Consider the following 24,948-nt stretch of genomic DNA (forward strand, 5'->3'; position numbering starts at 1 on the left):
TTTCACTTTTACATTTTATTCTTACTCCAGATTGTGTTTTGTTTTACATAGCAACCATTTTAGTGAAAAGCAATAAGAGTAAAATCATACTTTTTCATTGCCAATCTTTTTTTTTTATGGAGAATGGAAATAAAAATAATTAATTTAGTAAAATCCAATAAATTCACTTCTGTAAGTCAGGGTGATAAGCTATTGACATGTTACCCTTATCTTGTAGTGCAGTAAAAATAAATCAAACTATACAACTATATATAAAACAGTTTCTGAGAAATGGGTATGGATGGGGCACATGCAGAACACTTAGACATAGATGTTCCTACATAACTTCTCTTTAAGTTAAGACATCAGCCTCCACAAAATTTTTGAAATTAAAGGAAGGAAAAAAATATGGAATGTTCAATATTCTTTCATCTTTATTGAACTCCATCAACTGTTACTAAATTCTAACGACACTCTCATCTCCTCCATACACTGGTCTAATAATTCTTGTAAATCTCTGTATAAACGATGGTCTTGTCCATGTGTTATCTGTATTATCTCCCCTGATTGCTGTAAAGATGTCAGAGCTTCCTTTAACAGTTTTAAAAACAGCTGTATTTTTCCTTGCTTCATTAACAGTAGACCAATCTGAGGGCTATGATGTGGATAATACAATCTGAAAATCCAAACAACCAGAATTGAACTGTAAAAAGAAGACTGATTAAGGGGGGACTATCACCATGCTGGATGCATATTCTGGAGGCCTTAAAAACATACTTTAAATTCAGAAATGTTTGCGTACATTTATTATCGCAATCGATGAACAACAATCAAAACTGTGATAAATTAAATGAATAAATTATTAAAATTTCAGGAAATGCTGCATAATAATAATGATATCAAATCTTAAAGACAACTTTTTTTTTTGAGAAACCATGTTGCAATTTTTGCAATAATAAAAATAATGAGAAAATTTTTGAGTATTCTTGTCTGTAATGAACTGTACACTTAATCAAATGTTGAAAGTGTAAGCTCACATGGTATTCACAAGCTGGAAGGCATGTAACCCTACAGAACAAATAACTACCACTTTCAGCCCATTGTTAATCTAGTGAAGAATCAGCATACACCAATTTTCAAATTCTTTGTGTTGAACAAACCACTGATGGCACCTTTCCAACCCAGCTATCAAAGTGAGCATGCTACATAGAGGACAAAGGAGTGTTCAAAAAAGGAATAAATTACATGTATCAAAGAGACCATATAAAAAAATATATGGTGGCCATGGTGGCTTAGTGTTCTATTAAAGTTGTCCTTCAGTTCATCACCACAACAATAAGACATGAATGCTCAATCCAGGTACTGACCCATTAATCATGATGCAATTTCTCCCTGAGTTTTTGTAACTCAGTTTTTCCATTGAAAAATAAAATGCTTCGCTGGGGCGCAGCTTGATACGACCGCAGAGGTCGAACCCTGAACAATTGGGGCAAGTATGGACACAAAATTCAAGCTTGATACAGCTATGACTTTGGATTGTCATTAAATATTTGACACAGCATAGGTTTCTGACACAGGATGAATGTGGTGTAAGAACTGGAAAAAATTTAATTTACCTATTATGGTGGAATATCCATAAACTAAATTGTTTGTTAATTTCAATATATCAAAGAATATGTAGAATTCAATGTTTGATGTAATGTAATAAAGTTGAAATTTGGACCGTTTTTGTTCAATGCGGACCAATTTGGTAACATGTATAAATAATCAAAAATCTAAATACATGGGAGCCCATTTAAATACATCATAAAGGTATTAAAATAGAAAGTGACATCATAGTCATGGCTAAAAATAAACAAAAATCCTTAATCAGCAACATTTAAAGTAATATCTAAAAATAAAATTCCTTTGTAACCATAAAAGCCCATTTAAATACATCATAAAGATATTAAAATAGAAAATGACATCATAGTCATGGCTAAACATAGCAAAAAACCCTTAATCAGCATCATTTAACAGTAATATCTAAAAATGGAAATTACATCATAAAGGTATTAAAATAGAAAATGACATCATAGTCATGGCTAAAAATAAACAAAATCCTTAATCAGCATCAGCAACATTTTATAGTAATATCTAAAAATAAAATTCCTTTGTAACCATTAAAGCCCATTTAAATACATCATAACAGATATTAAAATAGAAAATGACATCATAGTCATGGCTAAACATAGCAAAAACCTTAATCAGCATCATTTAACAGTAATATCTAAAAATAAAAATTTCTTTGCAACCATAAAAGTAAAATAGAAAATGACATCATAATCATAGCTAAAAATAAACAAAAATTTTTTTTATTGGTAAATCTTAAATGGAGTTTATTATACTAAAACAATAAATTTGCAACCATAAACATGATAAAACCCCATTTAAACACATCATAAAAGTATTAAATAATTCAACTACATCATAAGGCTATAAAAATAGAAAATGACTTCATAGTCAAGGCTAAAGGTAAACAAAAAACCTTCATCAGCAAAATTTTATATTGGCAAATTTCCAATGAAGTTTATTACACTAAAATTGTTGGCAAATTTCCAATGCATTTATTAACAATAAAGTTATTGGCAAATTTCCAATTTACATAATTTAAAAGCAGTGTAGATGAGATATTTAAATGAGTTTGAATTACCAACCTTACACTTCTTTTAAATAATGTTCTTTACTCAATTATTTGTCTATTAAAATGGAAACCCTTGTTTTTTAACCTTTTTTCCCCTTATTCCTTAATATTTGGACCCTTATTCATAAATTTTTGAGCAATTAACCCCAAAACTCAATTCCTACTTTCTCTTCGTGATAAAAAATAACTAACTTAAAATGTAAATTTTAAACAAAAAAAAAAGGAAAAAAAAAAATTACCCCTTTTTTGACCCCCGCCCCCCTTATGATTCATCACCCCCACCCCCCTTTCCCCCCAAACCAAGCTCAATAACAGCCTTGCCTTTGTGGTATGGTACCTTGTAATACAATTTTAGAGAGATCCATACACTTGAACACAAGTTATTGTCTAGAAACTAAAAAATGCTTATTTTAAACCCCTTTTTAGGCCCCTTATTACTTAACGTTTTGGGCAATTACCACAACACTCAATTCCAGCTTTCCCTTTGTAAAATGGAACCTTGTAGTAAAATTTCAGAAAGATCCATACACTTACACACAAGTTATTGTCATGAAACTAGATAAATGCTTGTTTTTTGCCCCCTTTTGGCCCCTTATTCCTAAAATTTTGAGGCAATTAACCCCAAAATCAATCCCAGCATTGACCCTTTGTGATATGGAATCTTGTGGTACAATGTCAAAGAGATCCATATGCTAACACACAAGTTATGTCTGGAAGTTACAAAAATGCTTATTTTCGGCCCCTTTTTGGCCCCTAATTCCTTAACTGTTGGTACCATAACCCCCAAAATCAATCCCCACCTTCCTATTGTGGTATTGAACCTTATGGTAAAATTTCATAGAGATCCATTCACTTAAACTAAAGTTAGAGTGCGAAAACCATTGTGTATTCGGACGACGACGACGACGACGACAACGACGACGACGACGACGCCAACGTCATACCAATATACGACCTCAAAATTTTTTTGCGGTCGTATAAAAACAACAGACAAATATAAAAATAATCGTAATGATGGACATGAACTTGTCTGAGTCTAAACTTGTCTAAGACTCTTTATGACGTCTTTATACTAAACCTGTTGGATGTGTACTGATTGATACTGTAGTCTGGGAGAACATAATTCAATTTTAGTTGTAATTGGCTTTAAATTAACTGCGAGCACCCTTATATCACTGCTTTGTGTCTTTATGTTCCTTGCTGTTGTTTTTTTTTGTGCTTCTTATCAATCTATTTTTGTGCTTCTTATCAATCTATTTTAAGCCATCTGTAACTGATTATCACAGTTGGCTCTTATGCTGTGCCATTTCACCACTCTCCCAGGTAAGGGGAGGATTGAGCACTCACAAAACATCTTTACCCCACAAGATTCATCATGTGCCTGTCGCAAACAGGAGCCAACAATTCAGTGGTTGTCATAAGTTCATGTCTGTCATATTTGTTTTTTGTTTTGTTATAAATTTGGCCATTAGTTTTCTTGTTTTGTATTAATTTTTTATGTCAGGGCCTTTTATAGCCAAATTTACGGTTTGGGTTTTTCTCATTGTTGAAGGCAGTACAGTTCCAAAACTGTCATATATTCCGGACATTTATAAATTTACTGGACTTTGTCTGGCTGGGAAAAGCATGAAACGGTCATCTACTTTTAGTTTTCAAGGCTTTCTGAAGAGACAGTCATTTTAACATAATTAAAAAAATAATTGGAAGTTTGTGCTTTCTTTTTGACCCGACCTTTTGCCAGACATTTCCGGTCATAAAAGTGACATGATGAATAAATACTATCAAAACAAACCCTACTTTAATACCTTCTCATTTTAAAGGTTAATTAGTTGTCGGACAGCTGAAATTTACCTGTTCTGGTGACAGGTAAACTATTTTGTACCGGACATTGATCGGTCTATTCAAAGTTATTTTCTTACATTTCAGCGGTTTGCATCTAATTAATTTAGTCAAAATGATTGAAATTACCTGAAATACGTTTCTAAATATGATTTGATGAAAAATTTTAAAAGGTTTTTAAACAAAAAATCGTCAGATCCACGTTTTTTGAACTAGTACATGCGCATGTGTGACGGTGGGAAATTTAATTATGCATCCTAATTCTCACCACTAAAATTATCATTGATCTCTTTATCTAACGTTCATTTCGAGTATTTTCTTGAAGAAATAACGTGGAAAGAGCTGTTTTAACTCAATCGTGCTTTGTAAATGTACACAGATTTCATGTATCCGTCTCTGGTCCGTGTTTTACCATTGTCAAGTCAATATCCGGTATATGGAAAATGTGCTTTTTAAAAATGAGAGTAAAGTTTTTGACAACGTTATTTTGTACAAATAAAGAGTTTAAGGCAGATATTAGTACGCTGATGTTGCACACTTCGAATGATGCACTGTCAATTTAACAGTTTACGTCAGATCATCGAATTTATATCAAAGTAAAGTTTAATATCGTTTTAATGTCAATCATTGGTTACATGATGGCCAACTGATTACCATAATTGCCTTTTGTTACTAAGTCTAAAGGGATTAAAATCGGAATAAGACACAAAATGTCCAGCTGTCTCAAATATTTTTTGGAAGCCCTTTTCTGAGTCTAAACTTGTTTCTATGGTGTGAGAAATTAACTGGACCTACCTGTATGGTGCAAAAAGTAAACTAGTGTAAGACAAAGCCTGGGACCAGTTTTCAGAATCTAAACTGGCATCTAGTCCGAGATCTAATATCTGTAAGCAGTAGATGTTGTAGGAACAAAAATAATCTTTTTGTTTATGCTGGCAGGCAATACAACTCTGGAGCAGTTTTGTGGCATCTTGAGAAAAAAATAAGAGATTCATGTTTGATTTTATTGACAACTTTAAATATATCAATTTTCTTTTCTTTGTACTTTTCTTATACTTACTTCTTGGTTTAACTAATTAAGATTATAAAATGTTGACACATATATATGTGTTGCCTGTGTGTAATTCTGATAGAAAATGCAAATATTGAAAATAAAATGGCAATAATTTAACATGTTAACTATACAAATCAATGAACCATGACTGAAGGTTCAGGGCCAATAATCTCTGTGGAAATGAGATGTTCTAATAACAATACAACTAGATACAAATATAATTGACTCATCATTAGTAGTTCCCCTCAAGTTAACCTAATCACAAACTTTAACATGTAAACTATGCTAAAGTTTTAAAGTAAATAGACCATGACTGAAGGGGATGGGCCCAAATAATCTTCATGGCTATGAGATGTGCTAATGCTGATACAACTACACACCAAATATCACTGAATTAATGTTAGTGGTTCCCATCAAACTGACTCAATCAGAAGCTTAAACATTCAAACTTAGCAAAAGTTTCAAAATCAATAGACCAAGACAGTGGAGGCAGGCCATATAATCCCATAATAATGAAAACAAGATGTACTAATGCTACTTCCATTGCATACCAAATATCATTGAAATATCATGAGTGGTTCCCCTTTAAGTATCCTAATCCAAACTTTAACAAATTGCATTGTAGCTGATGCCGCTGAAACCTAAAACAGCAAGCCTAAGTTTTCTCCTTTGTGAATTAATAGCTGAGGCAAGACAAAAATCTACGTAGCTGGAATTCCCTCTTTAATCATTTCCTGAATCGGAATCACAAATTAATATCCTTTCATTTGTGACATAATTTAGTCTTATTTTTTTTAACAATACCTATATCCTTGTTGAAAGAGCTTATCAGTTATGTTTACCTTGGACCTTTTTCTCCAACTTTAAACTTTCTAATGACCTGCATATATAATTTTCATATTTGTGTATTCTATGTAAATCTGTACTGTTCACAGAACAACCACATTCTTTACAGGGAAGAAAACCTAGAAAAAAAACACAGAAAGAATCTTATACAATCTATCACTGCATCAAGTGTGATACAATATTCTCCTATATAGATATAGGAAGATGTGGTATGAGTGCCAATGAGCCAACTCTCCATCCAAGTAACAATTTATAAAAGTAAACCATTATAGATCAAGGTACGGCCTTCAACACGGAGCATTGGCTCACACCAAACAGCAAGCTATAAAGGGCCCCAAAAAATTACTAGTGTAAAACCATTCAAACGGGAAATAGACAGTTAAATTTTAAGATCTTATGAGAATGTTGAAATATTGTATCACACAAAATACAAATGTTTAATGAAGATCTGTAGGCAAACTTAATTCTTCTTTTTCAATGAGGTGCAAAAGTTCATGTTCTTTCTCTGTGGTGTCATCAAACATGATCACTTTTTGTTTTCTTTATAAAACAACAGCAAAATCAGAGGAACAAACGTAAAAATTGACATCATAATTGAATATTGACCTATGAAGATCAAGCAAACCAAAAGCTGATTACAAACACAAATAAAAAACAGTTCAGGCCAAAGACGTAGATCATATATGTGTTTTTATATGGTTTTATTTTAATCACATTTTAAGTTAAAGATTATAGATGGTCCCACAAACCTTCATCATATAAATGTGACCTATTACTAAACATCAATTTCATAAGGATTTATCTTTTAATATATCAAACAAGACCATTTGCAGATGAAATAATAAATATGTTATTTTTATCCCCCAACATTTTTTTATTTTTTTATGTGTTTTAAGTATGTTTAACTTATATTATTTAATGTTTCATATTACAATCCTATGAAAATAATGTAAAATTTCAATCCATTCAATGCTACTAACCATTCTCATCCTTTTCCATGTTACCAAGGGAACAATTCTGACATTTAACACATCTCATTTTCTTATCCTAGATTAAAACAGATTCAGAAGCTACAAGAATTAGATATGAACTCATCTCATCCAATTGCATTTAACAATTAACTTGGCTGCTTGAAGAATGTACTGTCATTTTATAGGAATATAACACATACAGTTGATCAGGAAAATAATATATCTCATAGAACATGTTTACATAGTATTGTGGATTCATTGATTTTTCTTGGATTGAGGAAACATTGTATTTTCATTGATACTTAATTTCCTGGGTTTGCTAAAGTCTGCATACAATCCTATAGAAAATTTGTACTTCGTTGAACATTTGAATGTGATTAACCTACACCCACGAAATCAACAAAAATTGGTATCTCACGAATAATAATGAATCTACAGTGTTGTCCATTATAATTAAACAATCATTATTTTTCAATGAAAGCAGCATCTATAACATTATTACATTGTTAATAATTTAGAAGGCATAATTATGTCAATAATGTTTTTTTGTGAAATGAAGTCGTCTAAAAAAGAAAGCAATTAAAAGTATTTCCAAAATGTTTTATCATGTTTTTGCTGCAAAGCATGTTTACCTTTTCTTCATCAGAACACATTGTACAAACACAGGTAAAATAATACTGTTTATAAAGCTGATCCTGTCTGTCTGAGGTCAAGGCCAATTGATCTATGTAACTTATTCTAATCTGAAAGAACAAGATAATAGAACATTACATGAGAAGATCAATATTATGACACAATGTCACTGTGCATCAACATTTCACCATGTAATCAATCATGCATGTGTTCTTCAATGCACAGATGTAACCTGATCAATGTCTAACCAAGAATTCCATTCAGACCAGTGCTAGCTATAGGGGCTGTCTTCAACCTGCATTGAGTTTTGTCCCATGTTGAAGGCCTAACTAAGTGTTTAAATGAAGAACAATCCTACAAGTGCTGTTCCTTTTGGATTTTCATGTGCCTGTAGTGATTCGTGTCATGAATTAATACCATATACCTGCCAACCCTCCCTCAACATCATTTGAAGTTGTCAAAGATATTTGGTTCCATGCAGCAAAATGCACCAATTGCTTTATAAAAGTAAGTTAATATGAACAAGGATATGTATCTGAACTCAGACATAACAAGAATATTTGACCATAGGACACCATTACCCACTTGGACAGTCACATTTACATGTTCAGTGAACCTTAAAATATAGGTCAAAACCATAATTTGGCATATATACCAGTACTGTAAATTCAGAAATTAATGCGTTCATTTATTATTGTGAATCCTTGACCACTGGCAATAATGTGAAATCTAATTAATGAGATTACAAAAATATTATGAAGGAAAATCACTACTGAAATAATGAATGGAAGTTTTTATTTTTGTGAACCTGCTACTGCCACATTTTTCGCATTAATATAAATATCGCAATAATTTCTGAATTTACAGTACTTAAAAATTAAAAAATTAAAAATTCGCATCATAATGAATATATTTACCAAGTTTCATGCTGATGTAACCATAGCTTCATGGTAAAATACCTTAAACTATGGTGACCTGAAATGGGAAGAATGGAGGAACAAACAGACAAACTGGAACATCCCCCCACAGTGGCACTAGGTGTATAAAAACTTACATTTTCTGGAGTTGGATCTTTTATCTCCTCTAATGCCCTCAGGTATAATGTCTTCCCAGAGAATGTTATAACAGCATTAGGTTCACAGCTATGGTCAATCAAAGATGGGCTACAGTAAAAAAAACATAAAAATTTTTTCATAATAGAAATGTGTCAATATATTGAGAGGCTCTAACATGCTGGAAAGGAAAGGATATGGTGCATCAATTTATGACACGTCACTACTGGTACATGAAAAAAAAAGCAAAGAAACATCACAATTACACTGGGTCTTCTTTTATATGAAAAAAAAATTGTTTAGATTTATTTGCACAGAAGGGTAAATATTGCATTAATTTTGCAATGTCAAATTAAAATTAATTTTTAATTGTTTTAAGCAATAAAAAACATTAATGCAAATAATTCATTTTAAATGGGAGTTAAAATCATCATTTACGGCAATAATTCCTTAAGTGTCCCCCATTGGGTTCAGACATTCTGCCACTTTTTTAGATCATGTATTGCTGATCTTTTTTGTCTAAACAGTTTCTACCTATTTCATATAGTTTTTGAGATTATAAGCACTTTTTAAGGAGTCACCTGATAAATTGTGAAAATAGGAAGTAGGTAGATCTTGACATTCTATTTAAAGCATTTTTTGCACCATCAGGCTTTCTCTATCTTTTATTGTTTTCAAGATATGATATTTAATGCCTTTTACCCTAATGTTCTATTCTTAGCCCTGTTGCCATGTTTGTTAATGACAGAAGCCAAGTGATTGCAATAGCTCACATGGCCATATCAGGCCCAGGTAAGCTAAAAATATTTATATGTTATTTTACAGTTTTTCATTGTTTCAAGTACATTTTGAACAACAAATAATGTATGTTCCTCTTTTATTCATTAGCTATATCATAGTCATGGACATATTATTCAATAACGTAGTCATATATCCCAAAGTTCACATTTATAAGTGCTTTGAAAATGGAAAAATTGGGATATCTAGGTTGATTACCCATACAAGTTTCTTAAAATCAAAGCACCAAGGGCACTATAGGCAGTTAATTAAAAAAAAAACAAAGGCAAACATGGCAGAAGCTTAAGTTAAGATGAATATTGTGGAAGAATTGGTTTAATTATTTATCTCAGCTATTTCAAGTTAAAAAAATGTTTGTACCTTAATGTTTCCGCTATCCAATCCTACCATTTTCAAAAGTTATTTCTAATTTATCTTAAATATGTTTCCTTTAAAATGAACCTTAAATGAAAAATTTTATAGGCCCAGAAATAACTCAAAAAATAATTAAAGTAAATTCAACCTAGACTAATTTCTTGCATCAATTAAATTCTATAATAAACAAGAAATAATTTTAACAGAATACTGTTACGAAGTCTCCCAAACAAAGTTCCTATAATTCGTCATTCCCATGGTCGCCTGACATTGGGCCGAGTCCAGTACAAATTGGTTTGGTCAAGTAAAGTGATATACACATGTGACGCCTAGGAGATTGACCCTGTATGTCATTCAAACATTCTTGAGTTCACAAACAGGAATAAATATGGTTTAGGGGTATGGGATCTCGACAGTTTTCAAGTTCTAAAAAGGTGGGGGTTGATCCCCAGGGGACTCTCCCTTTATTTCATTTGATTTGTTTTAATGTCCCATACAAGAATATATATGGTTTCGGGGTGGGGATCTCGATCGTTTGCAAATTTTCAAAAAGAAGAAGGGTGGGATGACCCCCATGGACTAATCCTCTATATTTTATTTTATTTGTTTTATTGTCCCATACAAGAATATATATGGTTTAGGGGTGGGGATTTCGACCGTTAACAAGTTCTCAAACAGGAGGGGATGGGGTTGACCCCCTGTGGACTCCTATATTTCATTTTATTTGTTTTATTGTACCATACAGGAATATGTATGGTTTAGGGGTGGGGATCTCAACCATTAACAAGTTCTCAAACAGGAGGGGGTGGGGTTGACCCCCTGTGGATTCCTCCTATATTTTATTATTTGTTTTATTGTACCATACAAGACTATGTATGGTTTAGGGGTGGGGATCTCAACCGTTAACAAGTTCTTAACAGAAGGGGATGGGGTTGACCCCCAGGGAATCCACCTATATTTCATTTGATTTGTTATATTGTCCCATACATGAATATATATGGTTTAGGGGTGGGGATCTCGACCATTAACAAGTTCTCAAACAGGAGGGGGTGGGGTTGACCCCCTGTGGACTCCTATATTTCATTTTATTTGTTTTATTGTACCATACAAGACTATGTATGGTTTAGGGGTGGGGATATCAACCGTTAACAAGTTCTTAACAGAAGGGGATGGGGTTGACCCCCAGGGAATCCACCTATATTTCATTTGATTTGTTATATTGTCCCATACATGAATATATATGGTTAAGGGGTGGAGATCTCAACCATTTACAAGTTCTCAAACAGAAGGGGTTGGGGTGACACCTGGGACTACCCCAAATTATTTTCATTTGATTTGTTTTATTGTTCCATACAAGTATATATATGGTTTAGGGGTGGGGATCACGACCATTTACAAGATAAAAACACATTTATAAATTGAAGGGGGTGGGATGACCCCCAGGGACTCACCCTATATTTTATTTGATTTGTTCTATTGTCCTGTTATCATTACTGAAGATCGTGTGTGTGTCTATCACTTACTGTTTTCAACTAATAGTCATTTGAAAATTGAAAAAAATAAAATTCCATAGGGTTCTATAGTAAACCCCTCCCTTATTTAGGCCCCTCAAAATACCCCAATGCACAAACGAAAGATTTATAACTCCGCTAGACATGTTAGTCTAACATTTTATTAAACCCTAAGTAAATCTGACAAGCGGTCCAAGTTGTCTTCTAAGACGGTCAGGGTGGACTCGGTCCGACTTGTCTCGGGACAAGTTGTCAACATTTCTTCAAACATCCCATCAACGTCGATTTTCGGATCTTTTTCATTCATAAAAACAACAACTGCCAAGGTCAGTGATAAACGGGATAATATAATAAAAGAAAGGAATTTAAATTTGCATACATTTAATTGAAATAAATAAAATAATCACAATCTTCTTAAACGAAAAGAACATCATTATTAAAAAAACTTACTTTAAAACATCAGTTAAAATTACCGCCAACTTAGACTACTACATATAACTTTATTTCCTCTATCATAGAGATTTGGTGTACATGAACAATATTCCTGCGCCTTTGGCCATTTGCGAAATCTAAACAACTTGTAATTAGAGATTTTCGGCAATGAAATATTTCATACAATTGTTCTTTGACATCTTAGCCAAAAGCACATGGGATGACAAACTACGTACGGATTTCTATTGAGCACTACTTCCTATGTGCAACTTCAAAAGATTTGGGTAGTTCGACAATCATTTAAGGTTTATCTGGTCATATTTTTTGTATTCCAGAATTGAAAGTATGAAAAAAGTGCCCAATTAGTTATTAATAACATAATAGCCAGCTAGATAATAACAACAGCACTTTTTACACCATTCAGTGGGATGAACACAACTCTAAGGTGGTAGCATAAGGCAGCTTAACTGCCTAATAACTATTTTAAAATAAGGACTACAATGGTTTTAGTCAGCATTCATTGTTATGTTTATGTTTAAGTGATTTAAATGTTTTCTTTAGGAAAATACTTTAACAAGGCCAAGATCATCAGTCTCAACAGTGTTTATGTTTTGGCCGACAGCAAGAATTGAGCTGCATCCCTTGCCAATTATAAAAGAGAACTAAGAAGCAGCACTATGGATTATTTATGCAAGATACCATTATAGCTTGCTTTGCGGTATGCATTTTGCTCATTGTTGAACGCTGTACAGAACCGTATAGTTGCTAATCTTCTATGTCATTTGGTCTCATTGGCAATCATACCACATCCTCATATTTTTATACCAATGCTTGCTGCATTTTTTCAAATTATACAAACATTGCAAAACAAAACATTTCTGAATATATAACTAAATAGTGTTAATAAATTCTTAAAATTCTTCACAATTTTGTTACTTTACCTTATATAAATACCAACACCAACAGGATTTAATTCTCCATCACAAATAGTAAAACTGTTAACTGTCATCTGGAATATAAAATGTCACTATTATAAACCAACAGAATTAAATTCTTCATCACAAATAGTAAAACTATTAACTGACATCTGGAATATAAAATGACAAATAGGATTAAATTCTCCATCACAAATATAAGAACTGTTACTGTCATCTGGAACACACATTTTTTTATAAAAGAATCTTTGCAAAGCCAGCTGTCTAGGCATATGTATAATTATGTACTTATTCTGAAAATACCTGTATGTCTCCTGATCAGATGAAAAAAAACATAGCAATATGTGCTGTATGTATTGCCAATACTGTCAATATAGTGGACTGAATAGAAGCACTTATGGTGTAGCTCCATGCCATTTTTAGTTAAATACACAAGTTATTTGAGCCTTACCTAGAGACAGAACTTCCCGATTACATATGAAGTCGAGAACCATTGATCGTATTGAACCTGCATTCCAAACATAACTTGCCAATCCCCAAATACTTACCCAGAAAAAGACATGCCTTCTTATTAACAATTATATGTGTCAATAGGACACCATGATAGACACACACTATCATATTTCCATTTCAGGCAAAAGGTGAAATATGTGTCAAAACCCTAATTTGGCTTTTATATTAAACTGTTCACTTCATAATGAACATGTGAACTAAGTTTTATGTTGATGTGACCACAAACTACCTTAAACCAAAATATAAACCTCATACAAGAGGGATAGGTATATAGACACACTGACCAGAAAACATTATGCCCCTCTACTATAATAGACAGCATATAAAAATACAACAATATATATTATACTTCAGAAAAATGCCAGATTTTGATAGGTTAATACAAGGGAGACAATTTACTCTATCCCATGGCAAATACTCTATTACCCTTCATGGAGACGCTTGCTCAAGTGTGCGCTTTAATGAATACGGATGATTGTTATGTACAAGACGACATAGTTTATTACTTTGAATTTGAAATTTAAGACAGTAATAACAGAACATTCAGTATAATAAATTAAATAACACATATCTGAGAGAGTGATAGAGCAGATTGTTACCCCTCGAAAAGACATCGTCAACCTTGGCTTCGCCTCTGTTGACAATGTTTTCTCTTGGTAACAATCTGCTCTATCACCCTCTCAGCTATGTGTTATTTATATATTGTTGATACTATCAGTAATGTGATCTGAATAGAAATAGTTATGTATTGCTCCACATTTTAGTTATAAACCTGACAGATCCTACCTTGCAAAAGATATCAAATATCTCAGTGGCTGGTGGTAAGCTATTCCCTACAACCTTTTGTAAGGTGAACATTATCTGTGAAAACTGTGATATCCTTTCAGGGTCTTGTTCTATCTCCTTCTTATCTGTAATTAAAACATTTAAATGTTATCAATCAATGAGAAACTCTTGAATTTTGCCCTCTCCAAGAGTTACCTCTCTTTGTATTGTCTTTCATACCATGTTGTTATTTGGTTGCTACTTGATGCTATGGAATGAGATGTTCCCCTGTCACCAGTTTTTTTGGTAAAAAGGAAGGACTTGTCCTTGGCCCAACAGTTTGCTTAAATGTATTACATGTATAATCTATTTTAATGTAAGAATAAGAACAAAACAGTGGGCATGTGGGAAATCACTAGACAGCCTCTGGTTAGATTTCTTTTATCTCTGCATTGGACAAGTCTTGTAAAGCGACAGAAAGATTTATCTTTGGACTTGCAATTTGCACTTGTTCCTGTGTTTGGATCTTTGGAGAGAAAGTACTCTAAAGAGTCTGTATCAGACACAAATGTGTATTTGTATTTTTTGTGCAAGTGTTCAATTTCAAGAATATCTGAAAAGATGTATTAATTATATGATAGTAAAATCTGGTATCCGGGAATGGCAAGGTTTGGTACTGAATTAATCAGAGAAAATAAAAATTATGAAAACTGTACGTAAATAATATAATTAAACAATTGCTGCTTAACATATACAATGCTGACTGACACTAAATGTCATTTTAAATGTTTGTTATTCGATGAAAATATCAAAAATTGCACATTTTTTCATGGAGTATACATAAAGGTATATACTGTAATATTCAACTTACGAGTTTTAAAATCTACAAAACTTCTTTTCCAAGTCTCATTAGATTTATCAGGTTTTCCAAAATCTCTTTGCTGGAAAGTAGAAAATAGTACAAGTTATTCAAAAATAAATGGAGAATATGCCCCCACTTGCATATAACGTTATAAAGGGACATAACACAAGATTGGTAAAAGTGATGACACCCAAATTCGATCTTGATCTGAGTTTTATGGTAATAAGCATTGTGTATAAGTTTCATAACATTTGGTTGATGCAAACTTAAGTAAGAGAATGGAAACAAAAAATTCAGCAATTTTTCCATTTGTAAAGGGCATAACTCTAGAACTGTTAAAGTGACGCCACCAAAATCCAAACTTGATCTGTGTTTTGTGGTAATAAGCATTGTGTATAAGTTTCATAACATTTGGTTGAGGCAAACTAAAGTTAGAGAACAGAAACCAATTTTGGGATGTACGTACGTACAGACGGATAGGGGTAAAACTTAATTCCCCTACCGCTACGGCGGGGACATAATAAAAAGGACCATAAATACATTACAATACATGTATTGACATTAATGTTACAGAGACAGGATGAAATAGGATTACCTGCAGCATTCAATGAAACCCGGTTCCATCAGGAATTCCATTAGAACAACATATAACTAGAAAATTCACAGGTCAGGAAGGACCCCGCTTGCACATTTTTGTGTGAGGCACGAATACAAATAATTTGTGTTACAAATTTCTTGGAATATCATAATTTTCCTATATCAATTAACAAGTTTTTTTCACAAATAAAAAATTTAAGTTTCACAAAAATCAACTTGGAATAGGCATAGTAGTAATTCTACCTATATTTCAATTTTAGTTGAAATCCCAGCACAATAAGATGTTTTTCTTAATTTGAAATAGCATATTATACTTACACAGCAATTTTTTTGCAATCCTACCACAGAAAGATGTTTCTCAAAATTTGTGATATTTAAACAAAAAGTCAGTTTTTGGACTTCAGAAAACTCTTCATTTTTACCAAAAAATAATAAGCACATCAAAATATTGTGTTCAACAGCTGTGCAAAATTTCTTCAGCTTCCAATCCATCTTTTTAAGCTTTTTTTTGTTTACAAAAAAGTATTTCTCAAATTTGTGATTAAAAACAAAATGTTTTTTTTTTTAAATTTGCTAATTTTCACCCAAAAAATAATATGCACATCTACATATCATGTACAACAACTATGAAAATTTCCATCAGCTTCATGCTAAAGAGTATTTAACTGCATATTTTACAAAACGTCAAAATACAGTTAAATTCTCTGAACTTATGTCAAGTACAAGAAAACCAGATCTGAAAAAACTTTCTTTTATAAAAAATATAAGTATTTGTGTTTGTACTCTTGGCTTGTAACTTTTGTAACCTCTCTCGCTTGTTTTGTACATATTGTAAGTATTTATTTTTGTATTTGTTATCTCTGTACCGATGTAATGCATTGGCTTTATGAGAATAAAGATATATATGTGCTATATACTTTTGGAGTTTTTGCATTTACCGGTACAAAAGTATTTCTCAAAATTTCGCTGTAATTTGTGATTTTTAAAAAAAAACTTGGTTTATTTCCAAAATCAATTTGTCCATATTCACAAAAAAATTAATATGCACATCTATATATTATGTACAACAACTGTGCAAAATTTTATTGGCATCCAGCATCCTTGAGGCCCTAATTAGTAATCAAGAAATCTAAGCATTCCCAAATCATCTGCCAGTGACTTCTATTTTTGGAGTTTTTTTAGAAGAATTAGGAAAAATTTACAATCTAGAATGTAGAATTAATTTGTGCTATTTTTCAACGAATAAAAGAACATAAGTTTTATAGCTACTTATTGAAAAAATTATAGTTAGCGGGAATCAATTGCTAATAACATGTACACTGTTATTTCTCAAGAATTTGAACATCAATCCTTAATTTTTGCCAAGAAAGAGTGGTTCTTGTAAGCAGAAGTGTGTTTATAAATATAAAACATCAGGGCTTTAGCTAATTTGCCACTGGAAAATGTTTGACCACAGTTTTATTTCAGTTAATATTACCTTGTGTTTAATGATAAGTCTTAACATCAACATTACACTATCCACTGGAATATTAGGAGATACATGCTGTAAGTAGCTACATTCTTCTTTGTGAACAGACCAGTCTTCTCTCTTTTAAATATATGTATATAAACAATTAACGTGTAAAAAATCAAAATCACATGCTAAAAGCCAACTGGACATGCTGGACATTTAGAACTATTTTTCAGGTGTTTTTGTGGAATTTCCTTTTTTTTTATAAAAGATGATATCATCCTTGGTTTAATGCAGTTGGGTTAAATTCATCAACTCAGATGTAAAAAGTATGCTATATATTTTATATAAAAACACATTTTCATTTTTAATTTTCCTTTAAAAATTATTTCTTGTCTGATTTGAGTGAATTCAGCCATTAAATACAGAAATATCTGCAGTTTCTTGTAAATGTTTTAAAAGATTTATTTGAATTTATCTTAATGTAATGAAATCCCTACTTGAAGACAGATCTGAATTTTTGCTTGAAAAATATATATAACAAATTTACATTTCGAAAGTGCCTTCCTCCAATACAAGTAGTTGACAAGCTCAAATTCTCAAACTTGTCCAGAAGTGGACCATGTGGACCAAGACATTGCATATATACATATATATTTCTCATGAAATCAGACAAGAAATGTAGGCATGAGAGCACATACACTAAAATGTTCCATGTAATTCAAATTTCCAAGGGAAGTAACTCCTGTAATTTGAAAATAGTTGATCAACACTGATTTTTGAACTAGTTTAAGACATTGTTGATGTTAACATTTGTTATAAATTTCATATAAATGTGACAAGAAATGTAAGCATTGCAGCAGGTGACAACAAAACACTGATTTAATCAGTGGAAATATTGTTTACATGAAAATACACTAAAATTCTCACCTGACATGAGACACTACAGTATTTCAACACACCACATTTAGAACATTTCTTTAAACCATCACAGCTGAAATATTTTTTAAAATAATAAGTACAATTACTGAATATTAATATGTAAATAAAAAGTTAAAATCCCAAAATCATGTTAACTATAATAACAAGTAAAACTGCGAACTACTGCTCACTGATGATACCCCCGACGCAACTGGATAATTTTAATAGTGTAAAAATATGTAAGTGTTCGGTAAACAGGAAGTTGTTGTGTTGAATCTGAAAACGCATCACACGGTATAGCTGACTTATTTAAACCCTGAAACCAAATTTCAGAAATCCTTATGATGTAGTTCCTGAGAAAGATGCGACGAAAAATATTCATGGGACGGACTGACCGATGGACAGACAGACAGACAGATGGACAGAAAGACAGATGGATGGACAGACAGAGATAAAACAGAGTGAAAGCGTACTTTCATTCCGCCGTGTATTTATTCTGGGTAACTGTTTTTCACTAGAGAATATTGGATGTAAATAGTGTGAAAGCGTCGATCTAAATATCGATGTATTGTTTATATTAGACCGGTTTATTGTTTACATAAATAAATGGATTAAAATTAGAATGATTTTCAAGGAACCAGTTTAATTAATCTGAGTCAATCCAGTAAATAATATTGATGATGATGAGAAGGATATTTTAATAACTCAAAATACTTTATCAATGATCAGGACATTGAACTTGATATAAACCAAATTTAAAGAGCAGATTTGTTCTTACATAAAGTTTCAATATTATAGAAGCATCCTTTGGTATTGACATAGAAGATATGATTTTATATCTAAGTCGACCGAAAAGCAAATACACAAAAAAACTTCAGCAATCGAATAAATATAAATATTACAATTAGTGACAATTTAAAAGCATATGATTTTATAGATTTGCATAGAAAAATTATTTAAATCTTATTCGTTAATAAGCATTATTGTGTTATAGTGTGTTCAAAATGAGTATTAATCACTTCATCAATGTATGGATCTAAAGCACTAGTGTAATTAATTCCGGTATTAAATAACTAGCGCAATCGCCCCGGTACAAAAACACTAGTGTGAACATTCCTTGGATGAAAACTCTCCACTTTTTACATAAATCAACTATGCAAGTTTCAAATACACTAAAAACTACTAAGCCACATTTTATATATATTTCCCCTTCAAAAAACTCTTTTTAGAACCTTATAATGACTGGTGGATGTTTTACACTGGACCCAGATAGAAAAACCTAGTGAATTGTTGTTGGTGGATAAAAATCACTGGGGATTTTCTTCCTCCGGATAAAGTACACTGGCAGAATCAAACCACTGTAACATATACCCCCACTTTTTTAAAGCAGGGGTATAATTACTTTCACAACAGATTTGGTAAGAACATAAAGATATATTATAAAGACTACATGAAAGGAAAGCAATAATTACTTTTACATGCTTGGGTAAAAAAGTTGGTAAAAGGGGTTAGGTTAGGCATTAAAATCAGGTATTTCAGAAACCCTAGCCAGATATATATTGTTTCTTGCAAAATTAACATAAATTTTTTTTTTTATATACAATGCTGTTTCACTAAAACTGACATAGAGAATTTTTCAAATACATGTAATTCATATTTACAAAAAGCATTAAAAAACATACAATAATAAAAAATTAATTTATCCTTCATTTCATACATGTCATACATCAACAAAGATAACTTCATAAAATACATGGATAAGGTCACTTTATAATTTTCTCATACATTTTCTAATATCACAGTACTAATGTAATCACTTTACAGAAAGAGTTGATTGTTCAATGATGTAATTTAAGCCAACTGACCTTGGGTCAACAGGTGTAACTCATTCATAAAAAAGAGCTGGAAATTGGTCTAAACATGATCAATGTTAACATGGTTAATATTTTTATAATGTTTCCTAGTTTTATGGTGTGTGTTAAATTGTTCTATACTGGCAAATTACTGGGAGGGCTCTACAGCCTAGCCACAATCAGATGTACATATTGTGTTTCACATGAAGTCAAAAATGAAGATCACATCAGGAAAAAACCCTTTTGATATTTTGGTACAGAAATGGTTTAAATAATGAAAAATAGCCGTCATAAGGCTAACACTTGAAGCATTTATATAATATCATGCAGTTTTTGGAAGAAATATTTAATATTTTTATTTAATAAATGGTGTTTAAAAACTGTCTAATTTTCTTTAATGGTTGCCTTTAAGACATGGTCACCAGTTTCAGATTTTTGGCCAATGACAAGGACAACAAAACATGTTTAGAATTATTGAATATAAAACATTTTAATCGAAAAAAAATATGACAAGAACATGTTTAACTCACAATTATTTCAAACAACAGTAGCTTTCTTTGATCATAACTCTGATCTGATCAAACTATATCTAAAGTAATCTAAAAATAACAAAACTTAGAAAAAACACCTTTCTTTTGGTGTATAATAGAACATTAAAATAACTTGATGCATATTCTTACAATAAACAATCAAACTTAGCAATACAATTTATATGTTTTGTCTACGGACAAGACATTTTATTGATATATAATTAAATGCATTATTAAAACTAAATTTTGACATAGTTGAATGTGTTCTCTTGAAAAAATAACATACATTTTATCATGTTTATCTATCAAATGATGCTGAACTTCGAGGAAATTGGAAACAAATACATTGTGATAATGTCTACGGACAAGACATTTTATTGATATTTAATTAAATGCATTAAAAAATAATTGTTAAAGTTAAGATTAAAAGTTACCCATTAAATATTAAGCTGTGTTTTTTAATTTTTGGAAAATATAAAAATGTACCCATGATTCTTTACATATATCTCAAAATTTTATTGATTAAGCAAAAATGAAGACACATTCTTTCAACTGAAATCCATAAATCTGACTGTTTAACAATTAAACTATTATTAAAATTTAATTTTGACATAGTTGAATGTGTTCTCTTGAAAAAATAACATGTATACATTTTTTATCAAATGAGGCTGAACTCGAGGAAATTGGAAACAAATACATTGTGGTAATGTCTACAGACAAGACAATTTCAGTTGAATAAATAATCTGTTAGAAATCATTGTGATTATATTTATGCTGAAAATACTGAGTTTTAATTTATACAAAGAACTTTCATCACCTAAAAATAAGATTTAAGTTCCAAAGCAGACAAATAATTGAATTTAATACTTGTTATATACAAGTGTCTTGTCCGTAGACACTTCCTAATCTACTTGTAAACCTGAAATGCAAAAGATAAAGACAGAGTTAGAGAAATACTATTTCTTCATTTGATTAAGTTAACCTTTTAAGTTATGCAGCAACTGGAATAAAAATATAGAAGTAAAATAAGGTATGCTTTTTATGACTGACAATTTGCCACTTTTTAAAATCCACTCCTGTGAAGTAATTTTACAAAAAATTAGAACAGTTAAATTACCATAGATTAATTAATAATAATATATTTCTAAGTTTAAACAACACATAGGAACAATTTAGATCCATAAAGCCAAGCAATATTGATATAAAGCCATGCAAACAAGCAAGCAAAACAGTGATCCAATAATGTAGTTCAAATCAGGTTCACTTATTAACCATTAATTGATCAAAACCGTGTAATTCTAAATGAAACAACATAACGTGAAATTTTGCCCATTTTTAGCTTGTATTTTTGTTGTTTTTTTCAAAACGATCACACATAATACATGATATTTGATATGCATTGTGAAGCCCTATATTCGCTCCTTCAGTTCAAAGATGTATTACTTAAATTAAGTTCATCTTCTTGTCTATAGAAGCCTTTAACATAGACCTATTATGAAATGTACATCTGATTGTGGCTAGGCTGATTAGGGGAACAGTTTGTCGGGCAGACCTAGAAAAGAGAATCCAAATCATGTTCCCTCCCATTCATGTTCGCCCCCCTTTCACATTCACTTTTTAAAGGTTTTGTTTTGAATAATTTTTTATTCGTGTTTTAGTTAGTGTATCTTAATATATATATGCTATTGTAAAAAGTAGAATGACAAATGTAAATAAAATGGACAAAACATTAGAGAAAGAGAGACCAATCGAAAGATATGAAACCAGAACTAATGCGAACTGGGACAACAACCAAAAGAGTAGTGCAAAGGTTTTTTTACTTCTAATTTCAAATGAATTGTATAAAGACTCGATGATTTTAAGACAAATTTAAGAACATATTTCACCTTTTTATGTGTTTTCTATAAAAGTGTTTACCTATTTTGAAAGAATTCAATCTGTAATATTTGAGATAAAGAAGAGATAAATGCCTTTTCTACCATCCACCTTTTACATTTAATTACCGGTATTATAAAATTCATAGACATTCATCTTTTACAATTCATGCATCGGCACTAAACACATTTATTTAAAAACCAGTTGTTGGCATAACACAGGTTATGTTCTTCTCATATATGTTATGATGGTATGATACTAAACCCCTAACGGGAAGGATTGTGCCTGATATTCATATGATGAAGATATAATCTTTCAATCAGTTTAATTGAAGTCTGGAGTTGGCATGTCAGTTAACTGCTAGTAGTCTGTTGTTATTTATGTATTATTGTCATTTTGTTTATTTTCTTTGGTTACATCTTCTGACATCAGACTCGGACTTCTCTTGAACTGAATTTTAATGTGCGTATTGTTATGCGTTTACTTTTCTACATTGGCTAGAGGTATAGGGGGAGGGTTGAGATCTCATAAACAAGTTTAACCCTGCCGCATTTTTGCGCCTGTCCCAAGTCAGGAGCCTCAAGCCTTTGTTAGTCTTGTATTATTTTTAATTTTAGTTTCTTGTGTACAATTTGGAGTTTAGTATGGCGTTCATTATCACTGAACTAGTATATATATTTGTTTAGGGGCCAGCTGAAGGACGCCTCCGGGTGCGGGAATTTCTCGCTGCATTGAAGACCTGTTGGTCACCTTCTGCTGTTGTCTGTTCTATGGTCGGGTTGTTGTCTCTTTGACACATTCCCCATTTCCATTCTCAATTTTATGTCATATATAAATATATTTTTATCTCTTATAAATATCTTATTAAATTGGGGCTTGATCAACTTGGGACGAAACGTCTTGGGACGAAACAACTTGGGACGGATCAACTTAGGGCCGGATCGACATGAGAGCGATGGATTAATACAAATATAATTAGTTGAATCATTGTTTACAATTTTTAAGTTAACCTGCTCTAACAAATGGGTTTGTTTGCATAAAATAGTGTATCAAACATATACATGATATATATGTATTTGAAATTATGATTAATTGAGAATATCCAAGGGAAGTTAGACCTCATTAAGACATACAAAAATACACTTTACCTGAATCCATGACAAGTCGCCCCACTGCCAAATCGCCCCACACCAAATAGCCCCACTTTTTCACCAACTCGCCCCACTTTCTGAAAAATCGCCCCACTCTTGTTTACCAACTATCCCAACTTTTGAAAAAGGGTAAAATCACGTTGAATATAGGTCTGCCAACTCGCCCCACTTATGAAAAAGGGTACAATCCCGATGAATTAAGGTCTGCCAACTAGCCCCACTTTTGAAAAAGGGTAAAATCCCGTTGAATATAGGTCTGCCCCATTTACGAAAAATAGTAAAATCCCAATGAATTGAGTCCTGCCAACTCACCCCACTCATGAAAAAGGGTAAGATCCCCTTGAATATAGGTCTGCCAACTCGCCCCACTTATGAAAAATAGTAAAATCTTACTGCATTAATGACAACCAACTCGCCCCACTTATGAAAAAGGGTTAAATCCCATTGAATAAATGTCTGCCAACTCGCCCCACTAATGATAAAAAGAACTAAACTGTACTGAATTAAGGCCTTCCAACTCGGGTAATGCGGGCTTACTTGCGCTGGTACAGAGTAAGCTTACCCTAGGACACTAACTTAATCTGGATGGGTAGTAGACTTGTTGCGACTCTTCGTGCAGTTTCTGGATGAGGTCATAGAAGGCTGGCTTTAAGTCGTTGTTCTTTTTGTTGAGGCGTCTGTGCCAGCCTTCTTCGTCGTTGTTTGTCTTTGTATGTTGGTTGAAGACACACCATGTAGTAATCTGGTAGAAAGAGCTGGCGATCCATATTTTGCGGACATAACGGACGAACTTCTGCAGAACTGTGGCACGAGTTGGCAGACCTTTACTATATATTCATCGGGATTTTACCCTTTTTCATAAGTGCAGTGAGTTAACAGGAGTTAATTTAACGGGATTTAACCCTTTTTACAAGTGGGGCGAGCTGGTAAACAAGAGTGGGCGGTTTTTTAGAAAGTGGGGCGAGTTGTTGAAAAAGTGGGGCGATTTGGTGTGGGGCGATTTGGCAGTGGGGCGACTTGTCTTGCTTCCCTTTAGGCTTTACCTTTTTACACATGAACTACAGTTTACTGTCCGATTACTTTGACTTAAAGTGTGAACATAAGGCTTTGCAGACATAATAATATCACCGAGTTGAGTTGCCATTTTTAAATATCGTTGCTTTTACAGCCACCTGATCTGCTGAACACAGTCACACTATGCACAACGCAATGCAGACGAAATTAGTTCGCTTACAACGTTGAAAAATTATAACATAAGTAAAAACCGATGACGGTAAGCATGTTAATTTTATTTTTAAGATTGTTTATATCTAAATCTTCGTACTGTGTTTGATATCTGACTGC

The 24,948-nt window shown here is 32.2% G+C and overlaps 1 protein-coding gene across 1 annotated transcript; it reads right to left on the bottom strand.

Moving 5' to 3' along the window:
• On the bottom strand, positions 1-24,836 carry LOC127729147 (histone-lysine N-methyltransferase SMYD3-like). Its single transcript, XM_052236812.1, has 12 exons — positions 24,648-24,836; positions 18,205-18,268; positions 17,302-17,412; positions 15,237-15,306; positions 14,387-14,511; positions 13,094-13,161; positions 9,060-9,168; positions 8,005-8,115; positions 7,382-7,448; positions 6,398-6,520; positions 5,297-5,471; positions 1-655 (listed from the first exon to the last, which is right to left on the bottom strand). Exons 1-12 carry the CDS (start codon positions 24,746-24,748, stop codon positions 427-429), a joined length of 1,353 nt encoding a protein of 450 aa, XP_052092772.1. The 5' UTR covers positions 24,749-24,836; the 3' UTR covers positions 1-426.
• Positions 24,837-24,948: the final 112 nt, after the last annotated feature.

Source organism: Mytilus californianus, unplaced genomic scaffold, assembly GCF_021869535.1.
Source record: "Mytilus californianus isolate M0D057914Y unplaced genomic scaffold, xbMytCali1.0.p SCAF_2, whole genome shotgun sequence".
NCBI lineage: Eukaryota > Metazoa > Mollusca > Bivalvia > Mytilida > Mytilidae > Mytilus > Mytilus californianus.